The sequence below is a fragment of the Sceloporus occidentalis genome, unplaced genomic scaffold (genome assembly GCF_023333645.1).
Source record: "Sceloporus occidentalis isolate IW3139 unplaced genomic scaffold, rSceOcc1.0.p SCAF_67, whole genome shotgun sequence".
In the NCBI taxonomy this organism is placed as follows: Eukaryota; Metazoa; Chordata; class Lepidosauria; order Squamata; family Phrynosomatidae; genus Sceloporus; species Sceloporus occidentalis.
This window is the reverse complement of record NW_028317047.1, coordinates 5,175,747-5,190,736: the sequence shown is the minus strand read 5'-3', so window position 1 is coordinate 5,190,736 and position 14,990 is coordinate 5,175,747. Positions and strand designations below refer to the sequence as shown.

Genomic DNA, 14,990 nt, shown 5'->3' with positions numbered 1-14,990 from the left:
AAAACCCCAACTGCTGCTTCTGAGCCAATAGCAGCTACAGCTAGTGCTGGCAGCCAAATGCCAAGGCAGGTTAAAGTACTGCAACATGTCCAGCCCACCCTGGAAGAATTTGGGGCATTCCACTACAGGAGGTCAATGTCCAAACAGCAGGCCAATAAAATAGCCCCACTTATTGGGCAGTTTATTGCTGTTGGAGGGGCATCCTTCTCCATGATTGAAGGGGAGACTTTCAAACAATTGATGGCGGCAGTGGCTCTACAATACATAGTTCTCTCACGTTCCACTTTTCAGTAGGAATATAGTTCCCTCACTGTATCGGTCCTGTGTTCCAGCAGTGAAAGAGGAGCTGCTGGTCAGTGTGTACATTTCACAACAGATTTGTGGAGTGCACCTAGCGGGCAGCATGCCTTTCTTTCCTTGACAGCACACTGGTGGCAGCCCGGTATGTCTAAGGAGGCTGCTGCAGCAGGCTACCGATCATTCCTTCTCCATGCAGAAGTGATGGATGAAAAGCACACTTCAGAAAATATTCTGCAAGCTCTGCAGCCCACTTCATCCGTTTTATAGTCAAGTCAGCAAGGTCAGAAGAAAGTAATTTAGCAGCAGTAGCTCTGTCACACTGCAGAAAGATCGCTGGGCATTTCCACCACAGTGTTAAGGCTAGCCATCTTTTGAGGGAAGAGCAAGAGAGGGCAGGTCTTCCTGTACACTGTCAACAACAAGATGTGATTACACGGTTGAACTCCACTGGAGATATGCTGGAGAGGATTTTGGAGCAGCAGAGGGCAATCCATAATCTTGCATCAGAGCACAATTGGGATTACATCTCCACTGAATAGGGGGGGATTCGACAGTGACCACTCAGCTAGTGGTAGTCCTTAAACCATTCAGGGATGCCACTGAAAATTTAAGATCAAACATTGCCAGTCAGGGCCAGGTAATCCCAGTGTTCTCCCATCTAGGCAGCAAGATGGATGTGTTCCTTAAAAATCGTGAGGCTGCTCATGGTGGCACTCTACACTCTCTGACGTAGCAGCCATAGTCAGGAAGCTGAAGGATCTGCTAAAAGTACGCCTTCGCAAATGAATGGAAGAAAGTCCTGAAATGATGCTAGCATGCCTTTGTGATCCAAGGATTAAGGGAAAGCTAGCAATCAAATTCAATGTTCTCAGTAGCTACCGGGAGAAATTGATTCCAAAGGTGCGTGACTGGCAGCGTAAAAGGGGAATGCTGTCCGAGGAGGGAGATGTGCAGGAGGAAGAAGAGATGATGTTGTCTGCCACCCCTAGCAGCAGCATCAGCAGCAGTGCCTCAAGCAGCACAACACAGCTGAGTGGGGCAACTGCGTTTTTGGAAGAGGCACTTGGGAGTATAGTTGGACCCACTGACAGAGCGAGCAGCAGAAAGGAGAGTAGTGCTGCTGAAATGTTCAAACTTTACCTCTGTGAAGTTCTTTCTGCGCCTAATGTTGACCCACTTAGCTACTGGGATGAAAAGAAGAGTGTGGTTTGCGCAGCAGCTGCTATCATGTGCGCCAAACACTGTTCTAAGTGAGCTTGTGTTTTCTATGACTGGAAATATACTCCAGTCCATGCTCACGCATGGCAACTCATCTGATGGAGCAGATTGCCTTTCTTAAATTCAATCTGCCCAAGTTGGGGTACCCAGCTCTTAGCTTGGAAAGTTAATTTTCCCAAATGGTAAAGGTAGTTTCTCCCCCTGGCTGCCTCTGTTTGCAGTGGGGCAACGCCTGCTACCTCCGCCGGAGTGGACAGCGTACGCTAGGGCCTAGTGTTTGAGCTCTGGAAGTCTGCTCCCAAATGTCAAGGACTGACAGTGTTTGGATACTTTGGCCTGAGGGTAAAACAGGTGAGCTCGTCGTCAATTGCCCACTCAGTCACTGCTGCTGCTTCTTTTTTATGGTCCTCTTTTTTCTCTCCCATACCTTCCAACGGTTCCGTATTTTCCGACAGTACTGTTGTTTGCATCCTGTCAACTTCGGTAAGTAAGTATGCCCTTGTATGCAAATGTAGGTAAAAATAAACATAATAAAACAACTTTTATAATATAATAAAATAAATATAACAAATGTACCCATTATTTTTAATAACACCCATAAAATTTAAAATTAGATAGGCTCTTTTCAGTCCTGTCCCGTCAAATTTGGGTAAACTAAGTATGCAAATATAGGTAGGTAGAATAAATAAATATAATAAATTAAATAACTTTAATAATATAATAAGAAATTAACCCCCTTATTTTTAACACCCATTACATTTAAAATTAGATAATATTAATAATAGATCTTTAACCAAACCAGTGCACTACTACTATTCTTAACCTTACATTAACCCTATAAGTCTAAGCTTATTGTGAGTTTTTTTCCCACATTCTTCCATCCGCATACCTGCCAACAGTCCCTAGATTTCTGGGACAGTTCTGTTTTTTTCAGTCCTGTACCATCAAATTCGGGTTGTTGGAAAGTATGCCTTTGTAGATAAGTTGCAAATGTTAGCCACGTATGTAAAATTGGTCTAAAATCCCCTATTATTCTTTTATTCAACTTCTATTGATGGTATATGATAAATAACCCACGTTCCTCCCAGGCCAAGTTGCTCAGAGTGTTTGTCTAAGTCTGAGACAACTGCTCTGAGAAACTTGACCTGGGAGGAATGGGGATTTCAATTTAGCGCAAGGTACACTTCACAGCACCTCGGGATTTAAAGGACCATGTGTGCGACTCTATTGGTCGCTGGCAGGGGGCTCGAGTGGCATCAACAAGCCAGGTGCCGGCGACCAATAGAGTCGCTTGTAGGGACCTTTAAATCCTGGAGCCAAAGCTTCTGTTGCAATGTGTTTGTTAACCCCGTATATTAACCCCTGCTAGGAAACTGGGGAAAACGAAGATGAAAACGAACACGAAGAACGTATACGAATATTCGCCCGAACCAAACACAGGAACAGGTGAATATTCGTAGAATACGAAGATTATTTTTTCCCCCGAAGACGAACAGAAAGACTTTGCCGGCGCCAAAGTCTAATATAGACTGTTTCCTATTTCAAAGCAGCACAGACATTGGACAAGCCCTCAGCATGATGTCACAAGAGTGAGCTGATTGGACAAAAGAAGATCAGCTCAATCTGTGTCCTCCTTTCCATTGAAAAATTGGCGGGCGTGTCACAAACACGAAGAAACAAAGATTCTTCGTTTTGTGCATCTTCGTCTACGTTTTGCCGCCGCCATGTTAGTTTCTTCGTAGTTCTGTTTGAGCACTATTTGTGTTCGTTTTCATATTCGCCCGAATACGAATGCACAAGTCTAGTTTAGTGCCCCATTTGTAAGCTTAAAGATTTGTAGTAACAAGAATGCCAATATAACATCTGTAATTTCTCTAAAAGTGAAACACAACTATATTTCCTTTACTTCATATGCAACAATTTGCTTTTTATGAATACTGTCCTTCCTCTGTTTGATTTTCACTTTTGATTCTAAAAAGGAAATCCTGAAAAAAAATTGCTTGGTGTTTGCTAGAATGTAATCTTAATGTAGGTTAAAAAGAATTAATTATATATAAGGTCTGCCATTACTCTTTAATTACAGACGCATCTTATGTCCTTTACAACGTGGACCACCAGTTTTTCTTCATTTACCTTACTTTCTTTATTGTGTCCTGTAAAGGATACACCTGGAAAGGGGACTATTTCCCTTGTAAACTCATCAAAGTATAGTTTCATTGAAATTATTGATGATCAACGATATTGATAAAGAAAGTCTGGATGGTGCGAGCCTTGCTTTGTTTTCCTTTCCCAATGATTAATTCAGTCAATACCTCAGATGTCAGTCTATTTGCACAGGAGGCTAATTCTATTTACAGGTCAGCAATACTGAGGAATTATAAAAGAATAGATCCAAGCCAAGATTTAATTAGAATACACTGTGTTGATTTTTTTTTTGGATCAACATACATTGGCTCTGTGGTATGTGAAGATATTCAAAGGGTGTGGGTCCGAGTCCCACAAAAAAGTCATTTAGGTTGTTCTATGACATTACACGTCAACATATCAGGGCTCTGGACTTCTAGAGTTTGTGAAGAAATTCAAAGGTTGTAGGTTTTTTTTCCAGGGGTTGACTCTGCTTGCTTAGATGTACATTTCAGTTTCGAATGAACGCAAATTGTCTGTGAGAAATTCCGGTAATACGAAATACACAAGTGTAGAAAGCAGTTTAGTGCTCCGTTTGTAAGATTAACCCCTTAACGTCCAATCACGGGGCAGGCACGTCATACAAAAAACAGTCAGGTAACGACTGTCAGGCACTAAAGAAGCTTCCATCACTTTCTTCGCTTAAACGGTGTTTAAGGCATTCAGCAACACTAAGATCAGTATCAGGGACTATGTCTGGCCCCTCCCCAAAGCATACACTAGTTTTAAAATAGTTGATCGCCTCCTAAACTTCAATGGTGTAGCTAAAATGCCTCGATAGCAAGGCATTCAGTAACACTGAACACCCACCCCAGAACGCAGTCAAAACTGGCAAGCAGTGTTCCCTCTAAGCTGTGCGCTTGTGCACATAGCTTTTTAAGAGAGCGCACACGTCCAAAAATTGTGCGCACAACAGTTTTTCCCCAAAAAAGAAAAAAATAATAATTTTTGTGAAACTTTATGCGGCGCGGATATTGTGCGCACAAAATTTTTGCTCTGTGAAAATTTTTACACAAGAGAAATTTTCTGCGCACGCCAACTAAGAAAAATTAGATGGAACATTGCTGGCAAGGTGGCGGTGCGTCCTTTAAAAGACCCGCTTGCAGGTTGAATACAGGTACTGCATTCAACCATGCAAGTCAATGGAGCCCAGCTTTCTGATCATAAAGTGATTAGTAAAATATTTGAAAAAATATGGAAATATGGAAAAAAATACAAATAGTTCGAAAATAATTAAAAAAATGTGGTAACATTTAAAAATAATTATGCAGTGATGTCACCATCAGGGGAACCATCCAGTTCCAGCAAAATGTAAAAAAAAATCCAAATATAATAAAATAAAAAATAAAGTTTATTATTATGAGCAAGTGCTAAAATTAGCACTGTATCTTCCCTAAAAGCATTTCAAATACCCGTTTGATAGGATAAATTGGAGCGGCCGGGTTCAAAGATAGGGAGAAAAAAAAGCACTTCCCAAATGTGGCCTTTTAGCCCCAAAACACCAGACAAACCCATGCATGTGGGGTATCACTGTACTCAAGAGATGTTGCTGAACACATACTGGGGAGTTGCGTGACAGTGACATATACCAGGAGCTGTAAATTCACACCTGTAGTACAATTTATGTGATAAAAAATAATTAAAAAAATACTACCACAAAATTTGGCAAAGGCTGGTGGTAAAATTAGTGCATGGAAAGGGATAAAATACAATAAGGCTGGAGTGCTTTTACTGGATTAGGCTGAAGAACACCACGGATCCATATCCGGGTAGATAGTGAGGGGTGAGATAGTGAGGAAGGAGTGGAGGGGGGTTGATAGTGAGGAAGGGGTGGAGGGGGGGTTGATAGTGAGGAAGGGGTGGAGGGGGTGTTGATAGTGAGGAAGGAGGGAGGGGATAGATAGTGAGGAGGGAGGGAGGGGATAGATAGTGAGGAAGGAGGGAGGGGATAGATAGTGGGGAAGGGAGGGAGTAGATAGTGAGGAAGGAGGGTAGATAGTGAGGAGAGAGGGGGTAGATAGTGAGGAGGGAGGGGGTAGATAGTGAGGAGGGAGGGGGGTAGATAGTGAGGAGGGAGGGGGTAGATAGTGAGGAGGGAGGGGGATAGATAGTGAGGAGGGAGGGGGGTAGATAGTGAGAAGGGAGGGGGGTAGATAGTGAGAAGGGAGGGGGGTAGATAGTGAGAAGGGAGGGGGTAGATAGTGAGAAGGGAGGGAGGGGGGTAGATAGTGAGAAGGGAGGGAGGGGGGTAGATAGCGTGAACGGAGGGGGGTAGATAGTGTGAACGGAGGGGGGTAGATAGTGTGAACGGAGGGGGGTAGATAGTGAGAACGGAGGGGGGTAGATGGTGAGAACGGAGGGGGGTAGATGGTGAGAAGAGAGGGGGGTAGATGGTGAGAAGAGAGGGGGTAGATAGTGAGAAGAGAGGGGGTAGATAGTGAGAAGAGAGGGGGGTAGATAGTGAGAAGAGAGGGGGGTAGATAGTGAGAAGAGAGGGGGTAGATAGTGAGAAGGGAGGGAGAGGGGGGTAGATAGTGAGAAGGGGTAGAAAAGGGGGAACGGTAGATAGTGAGAATGAGTGAGAGAATGAATGAGTGTGGATGAGTTGTCTGAATGAGGGAGATAATGAATGAGTTTGTGAGAATGCATTAATGAATGTGTAAATTTGTGTGAATGAGAGAGAATAAATGATTGTGTGAATTAATTATGTGAATGAAAGTGTGAATTAGTGAGTTTCTGTTAAAGTGTTTGTGTGGACAGGCAAAGATGGCACAAGCAGGACCAATATGACACAGGCAGGGTGTTTATGGGACAAAGATCGCACAGGCTGGGCTGTTTGGGGACAAAGTTGACTCATGCTGGGCTGTTTGGGGACAAAGATGGTAAATCCTATGTGTGTAATCTGGGTGCTGGTCAGGTTCTATGTGGGCAGTGTGGACGCCAGAGCTGGCTTTGGGTTGTGCAACCTATCATCTATGCCCGTAGTTTTATCTCTTGCTATGTTTCCATACATTATTATTGTATACCTGCAAGTCAGCTAGTACATGCTGGAATCTGGATATGTATATATATATATATATATATATATATATATATATTTATATTATATATATATATTAGTATTGTTATTGAATTTTTTTGTCCTATTTTGCTTTATTACTTACTTTAAATAAAAGTGGGAGATTTTTTTATGGTGGGGGGTCATATTTGGTTTCGGACAGGTAAATGCTGGATTTTCGGTTTCAGTCCAGAATTTTCGTTTCGGTGCGTCCCTAAACCAGACAATGAAGTGGTAGGCCTACACCACATCAATGTTTGGGTTAGTATATAATGATAGGAGTTATGCTGCACTATTATCAGTGTCTGGCTCAATGTATAGTGATAGCGATTACGCTGTACCACCATCAATGTCTGCCGCAGTATATAGTGTTAGGTGTTATGCTGTACCCCCGTCAATGTCGGCCTCAGTATATAGTGATAGGTGTTATGCTGTACCCCATCAATGTCTGCCTCAGTATATAGTGATAGGTGTAATGCTGTACCACCGTCAGTGTATGCCTCAGTATATAGTGATAGGTGTAATGCTGTACCACCGTCAATGTCTGCCTTAGTATATAATGATAACAGTAATGCTGTACCACCTTCAATGTCTGCGCTAGTATATAACGATATAAAACTATGCAGTTTTTAAGTGTTTGTGGGGGGGGGGGTGCCACATACAGGATCTGCCCCAGGTGCCAAATACTCTAGGCACGCCCCTGTAACCATGACATTTCACCCATAATCCCTATATCTAAAAATTATTTATAGCCATATTGTTATCAGAAACAGGTCAAATGTGTTACTTAGCATGCGTAACTATAATATTCCACCCATAATCCCCATGTAAAAATACAAAATCCCATATTCTTATGAGAAACAGGTCAAATGTGTTCTTTGGCATCTGTAACCATGATATTCCACCCATAATCCCCATGTAAAAAATGAGTATACCCATATTCTTATCAGAAACAGGCCAAATATGTTATTTAGCATGTGTAACTATAATATTCCACCCACATTCCCCATGTAAAAATAATAATATTCCCATATTCTTATCAGAAACAGACAATGAAGTGGTAGGCCTACACCACATCAATGTTTGGGTTAGTATATAATGATAGGAGTTATGCTGCACTATTATCAGTGTCTGGCTCAATGTATAGTGATAGCGATTACGCTGTACCACCATCAATGTCTGCCGCAGTATATAGTGTTAGGTGTTATGCTGTACCCCTGTCAATGTCGGCCTCAGTATATAGTGATAGGTGTTATGCTGTACCCCATCAATGTCTGCCTCAGTATATAGTGATAGGTGTAATGCTGTACCACCGTCAGTGTATGCCTCAGTATATAGTGATAGGTGTAATGCTGTACCACCGTCAATGTCTGCCTTAGTATATAATGATAACAGTAATGCTGTACCACCTTCAATGTCTGCGCTAGTATATAACGATATAAAACTATGCAGTTTTTAAGTGTTTGTGGGGGGGGGTGCCACATACAGGATCTGCCCCAGGTGCCAAATACTCTAGGCACGCCCCTGTAACCATGACATTTCACCCATAATCCCTATATCTAAAAATTATTTATAGCCATATTGTTATCAGAAACAGGTCAAATGTGTTACTTAGCATGCGTAACTATAATATTCCACCCATAATCCCCATGTAAAAATACAAAATCCCATAGTCTTATGAGAAACAGGTCAAATGTGTTCTTTGGCATCTGTAACCATGATATTCCACCCATAATCCCCATGTAAAAAATGAGTATACCCATATTCTTATCAGAAACAGGCCAAATATGTTATTTAGCATGTGTAACTATAATAGTCCACCCACATTCCCCATGTAAAAATAATAATATTCCCATATTCTTATCAGAAACAGGTCAAATGTGTTCTTTGGCATCTGTAACCACGATACAAAAAATAAAATCAGCCATTGTAACAATAGGGTTAAGGAGCCCCAGCTCACAATAACGCTTCACACCTTAGACCACCAAATCAAAAACGAAGCGCCTCTAAAACGTCTACAACCTTCATAGGCTCGCGAGACTGTCACGTACTCTGCAACCACCAGCGTCAATGAAGACTGCAGGGAGGGACAGTCGAGTTCGCGCGGAATTGTGACGTCACGTAACCAACGCGACGAGACTTAACAGCAATAGCAACGGGGATAGCAACCGCATCGCTGATTCTGGAACAGGAGAACGCCACATTTCGGCGTTTTTAAGGCTGCCGACCGGCGGAAAAGCCTGCTGCAGGACAGGTTGGGCTACAAGTCGTTTTGCTCTATACAAAACCCTGCGTGTGGTACCTCATTTTCATTATTACCTTAGATGATTGCCCACCTAACTCAGTAGTAATACTGATGCTTGCAAAAATCTTGTCCTACGAAATAAGGGACTGGATGGAGGGAGTACAGACTGCTTTTATAATGATCCAGTTTTCGTCTCATACTACTGCTTTTGGAAATTGGCAAGGCTGAGGATCACTGGCATGCATTCACACACATGAAGCTGAAAGCTTCATTTCGCATAATTATGTATTTTATACTAGGCAGAGTTCCGATATGTATCTAGTTTTTCCATCCTGATTGATATACAAGTTGTAGGAAGAACAAGTCATCCATAAAAAATGCCTTTTAAAAATAAGCTGTTGATTATCGAGAAGAGGTGATCAGAGGTCTTGTATGTTTTCAGCATAATCATACATAGTGACCCTAACCGTCTTGACTATCTTAATAACTAAAATATAAGTTTTAAAAGTAGTAAAATAATAAAAGATTGATACTTCTAATTAATTCTAAAGGTTACAGCCCCCACCCCAAATAAATAAAGAATAAATAAAAAACAGGCAATATATTTTTGTTACAAAGACATGTTTTATGCTTTGTTTTTGTGTATTTTCCCTTTTGTTATCCCAGCATCAGATAAATTCTGCAAAGGGGATTGTGGTCCCACTAAAGTCTGGTTAGTTGAGCAGTCTTAAGTAGATTAGTGCAGCAGCTTGGGTTGTCAGATCTATTGGTGTCAACAAGGACATTTCCAATTCAGCTCACATGATAAATCCTGTCATCTCTACCATCAGAAATGCAGTTGTATTAGATTAAATGTAAGAAGCTTCTTATATCATGTTTACCAATACAAGACAAGTCGCCAACCTTATTTGCACATTTTAGGCTTACTTTATTTCCCCATCACGATTGTAGGTGTAAAAGCTGTGGTAAGTATTGAATCTGATGGATCTATTTATTTTTCTTCTGTTGTGCTGCAAACTTTTTAATACACTAGCGAGCAGAGCTGTTTAGAAAAGCAGTGGATCTGTAATAACAGTTGGTGTTCAGTTGTTGCTTTAAAGGAACACTCCAGCCATCAAATGTACTTTAATGCATATGGTTGCTGTGCGGTCTTTTTAAATTTTAGTGTTGTCCCTTTTACAAATGCAGGGCTTTTAGGATTGTATTTATAACCCCCCCCCCCCCCAAAAAAAAACCAAACAAACAAAAAAACAGGTGTATCATTTTAATATTATTATAAAGTAAGTGAAGCAGACTTGACAGCCAAAGTGAGAATACATTTAACAAATGGTAATATTTTGAACTAGTACAATAAACAGATGAAAATGTGCTTGCTGGCACAGCCAGAAAAATATAATATAGCTTAATGTAACTTTTATTACATGATAAAACAATAAAAAATAAAATAAATTAGAGCATGTGACCTCTACCCATGATTTTTTGTATTTGAATATTTCATAAAAGTTATGTTTTATTTCAGTAATCTGTAAATTTTTGTACAACAAAGCGCATTTCTATCTTTTGGTCTATTGGGGGTTTACTCCTCAAGTATAACCATTCAATATTAGGTCAGTTTAGAAGAATAATGTTGTTCATAATTGGTCACCAGTTGTATGAAATCACACTGCAGCTGAGGAAATATGCAAATTCAGTAATGTTACTATGTTTAGTGTAGTAGTTGCAAATAACTTGGTACTTTTATCCTCTTCATTCTAGAGCCTCTAAAATGTCGCTGTTCAAAGCTCGTGATTGGTGGTCCACAACAGTAGGAGAGAACGAAGAATTTGACCAAGGATGTATGTGCGTGTCTGATGTTGATAACAGTGGATCTGGCCAAGGTAACACGAAAAAACAACAACAACTTTGTAATGGACAAAACAGTGTTTCTATTTAAAAAAACAAAAAAAACAAAAAAAAATATTTCTGACCACCAAATGCACCGTGCTTATTTGTTTTCCATGTACAATGACCAATTAACCATGTTAAGTTACCACGTGTGATTGTTATTAGTCAGATTGTCCCATGCGAGATGAGCAACCTAGGGTAAAAATGAATCAAGATTTTGGTTTATGTTGTGTGTAGAAATATGGTGGGATTTTACAGTGTATGCACAAATGAAAATTCCATCTGATCTTCTCAGGTCCTCAAAGCTTATATACATCTTTTTTTTAGTTTTACATTATTTTAAGTTATTTGCCACATTTTGCTCATACGATCAAGTGAATATGATAAAATGAGACGCCCTTATGGTTTGTTGGTGTCTCACAATGTACAGTATCTAAGTTTCACAAAGCTGATAACAGGCATTAGGCTTGTGCATTCAGATCAGTGCGACTTGCAAATTTACAGAATTTTGGCAAATCGTACTAGAATTTTGGCTAGTCGTACCAAGCCCCGAAAATGAGGCCAGACCCCCCACAATGAAAATGAAGCAAAAAAACTCTAAATATATGGGTCCACATTCACTCACACTCTGAGTTACTTTCTTGCACTTTTATTCTCGTTCACTCTCTTACGCTCAGGTCAGTGTAAAATGACTGCACTTGTGGCGATGTCCTTTCCTCGGATTGGAAAATGACGTCACCACGAGTGCTTGCAGTGACTTTCTCTCCCCTGATTGGAGGATCGAGGAGGACGTCACCGCTGCACCGCCATTTTGGCAGTTATCGCGGGGTAATATCTGCAGAGATGTGGATGAAGAAACCAGATTAAGGATTGAAGGGAGAAGATAGAAGAAGCAAAAGTGAGGGAGAGTGAAAGAGCATGAGAGTGAATTTGGTTAACAGGCAACCAATTTTGTTCGCAAATTAAAAATGCCTCTGAACTTTCAGCTCAGAATGGGCAGGGAAGAAAATTTGTTGTCAAAAATGTCTAATAGGCATGATACTGCGGAGCCATTAATGCAGCCCCGCTCTCTGCTGAAATTGTTAAGCGGTAGTAATGCACGTAGCAAACGTTTTTCTGATCCAGGGGTACTTTTGCAGGGCCTCATCTTACCCTGGTAGCATGGGTAACCCACTTTTTCCTTCAGCATTCTCTATCAGGTGTGTCAAATTCCCTGATGCTTTTGACAGTCCAAGTTTCCAGTTTGTAGTTCACCCTACAGTGTGGCATGCCTTGTTGAGTTCCTCACCCAAGAGATCCATATACATAATTTGTGCAGCATATCTGAGCATAGCCTCATCTTCTGTGTCTTGACATTGTCATAATGGAATTTTTTACAATGTACTGATGCCTTTTGCTTTTTTTTTTTGCTTGAATATGAATCTTTGTTTCTTCAGATAAAATAATTTTGGGCAGTCACAGTGGATTCCTTCGTATCTTCTCTCCTCATCCATTGAAAACTGCTGATGGTGGTCAGGCAGAAGATTTACTGCTGGAAGTTCAGATGCGTGATCCTATTCTCCAAGTAGAAGTTGGAAAATTTGTTTCGTGAGTACTCTGTTAATCTTCAAGTCATGACTATCATGGCTTGCTTACTCTTGGAATTTTAAAACTTTGGAAAACTAGAGTAATTCTAGAGGTATTGCGCATTAACACCATGTTAAATGTCTTGGTTAAATGTCAATGTTTGTTAATGATGGTATGCAATTTCGTTACTGTGTCCAATCCAGGAATTTATTATTTTATTATTTTGTGCCCCTGTATGAAAGGGATTTCCCCCCCCCGAGATCCAGTTTTTTTAATCATTCCTATTAGTAAGAAGATTATTTTTAATGTGATTAATAAAATTAACCCCTTAAGGACCAGGCTATTTTAAATTTTTTGGGACCGAGGCTGTTTTAACACTTTTGCGGTGACCGTGTTTAGCAGTAATTTTCTCCTCACCCATTTAGTGTACCCACACAAGTTTATATATTTTGATCATATCATCTAATTTCCCGAAAGAAAAAAAAATTAAAAATTAAAAAATAAAAAAAAATCTCATTTATTTTAAAAATATTTTACTCATCTAAAAAGCTAAACCTGCTAAATAGATTCTACTGAGGGTTTCAAAATAGCCAATGTTTTTATGATTTTACCACCAGCCTTTGTCAAAGTTTGTGGTAGTAATTTTCTTTTGTATTTTTTTTATCACAAATTGTACTTCAGGTGTAAATTTACAGCTCCTGGTATATGTCACTGTCAAACAACACCCCAATATGTGTTCAGCAACATCTTTTGATTACAGTGATACCACCCATGCACTGGTTGTTTGGGAGCTAAAAGGCCACATTTGGGAAGTACGCTTTTTTCCATTTTGGTCAGTCTGTGCCTAGGGCTGCAACTAACAATTATTTTCATAATCAATTAGTTGGCCGATTTTTATTTATTTATTTATTTATTTTCAATTAATCTGATAAAAAAAACAATATGCAAATGTTTCTTTTAATATAATGTAGTAAATAAACTGGGTGTTAAAAACAAACATCAGAATAAAAAAAACTTAAAATTTACATTAACGTGTCATTGCATATAACACTGTATCACAGTGGAATTTCTCTAATCACCTTCTTATTTTACTAACGTAATAATAAAAGCTATATTTTAAAGGTACTTTTCCAAACTAGGTTTTAATACCTAAACAATTTTATTAGTAAATATTAATTCACTTGTAAACGTTTTTCATATTTAATAAGAACTATGATTGAGAAAAATGCATTTCTTGTTTATTTCCTTTCATTCGCCAACCTGCCCCCCAGATATGCCACTGAGCCCCCCTGGTATGTCTTATACCCCCTATATGCCACTCTGCCCCCCTAATATGCCTTATACAGTCCACCATGAATGCTGCTGCCAGACTCATCTTCCTCTCCCATCGCTTTAATAACGTCTCTCCCCTCTGTCAGTCTCTTCACTGGCTGCCTGTGCACTTCAGGATTCATTTCAAAATCCTCACCCTTGTTTTCAAAGCCCTTCACAGCGGTTCCCCTCCCTACATCTCCTCACTCATCTCTAAATACACTCCAAACCGGTCTCTCCGCTCATCCAATTCTATCCTCTCCTCTGATTTCTAGCTCTCTTGCACGCTTACAAGATTTCTCCAGGGCTGCCCCTATCCTCTGGAATGCCCTCCCCCGGTCTATTCATCTCTCCCCCGCCTTCGGTCCTTCAAAAAATCCCTCAAGACCCACTTCTTAAAGGACGCTTATAATATTGCACATTAACACCCCCCATATTCCCTTAGCTCACCTCTCCTAGTCCCTCTAATGCAATACACTCGTGTGGCTGGTCCATCCCTTACAATGGCACTTTTAGTGTGTATTACACAATAGGTAAAATGTAAATCTCTCTAGATTGTAAACTCGTTTGAGCAGGGCCCTCCTCACCTGTTGTCTCTGTGAGTCAATTTGTTATGTTACTACTACTTGTTATGTCTTGTCTACCCATTGTACAGCGCTACGGAATTAGATGGCGCTAGGGCTGAAACAACTAATCGATAAAATCGATAATGAAAATCGTTGTCAATGATTTTCTTTATCGATTATAAAAAGTTTTTTTTTCAGAGCAAATGCTCTGAAAAACTCCTCTCCTTATATAATCCGACCTCAAACAGAGATCGGATTATAACACTAGAATCCAGATCCCCCGCAACGCTGCAGGGGACCTGGATTCCCCTCGCTGTTGGCCGGTCTCTCACTTCCGTCACTCTCCCCCCTCCCATACACCCCTCTGACTCCTCCCCCCCTCCCATACACTGCTCTGCCTCTCTCCCGGCTCCCTGGTGTTTTATGAACTTCCGTTGCTGACAGGCACTTACACTGCAGCTTCATAGAAGCCTCAGCGTAAGTGAAGGTGAGTAACGGAGGCTGTCTGTGCGATGCAGACCCCCACCGGTTTACAGAGAATCGAGGTCTCCTGCAGAGGATCATCCTCTCTGTCAGCTGGTGGGGGGGTCTGCATTGCACAGACAACCTCCGTTACTGTCCTTCACTTACACTGAGGCTTCTATGAAGCTGCAGTGAA

At 40.6% G+C, this 14,990-nt stretch overlaps 1 protein-coding gene across 1 annotated transcript in view; it reads left to right on the top strand.

Moving 5' to 3' along the window:
* The first annotated feature begins 10,770 nt into the window (after nt 1-10,770).
* Nucleotides 10,771-14,990, top strand: part of LOC149286670 (protein PTHB1) — a 269,256-nt gene continuing 265,036 nt past the window's right edge. Inside the window, exons 1-2 of the mRNA XM_089493849.1 lie at nt 10,771-10,882; nt 12,326-12,476. Of these exons, the coding sequence (XP_089349975.1) occupies nt 10,771-10,882; nt 12,326-12,476 (263 nt within the window). The remainder of the gene's footprint in view (nt 10,883-12,325; nt 12,477-14,990) is intronic.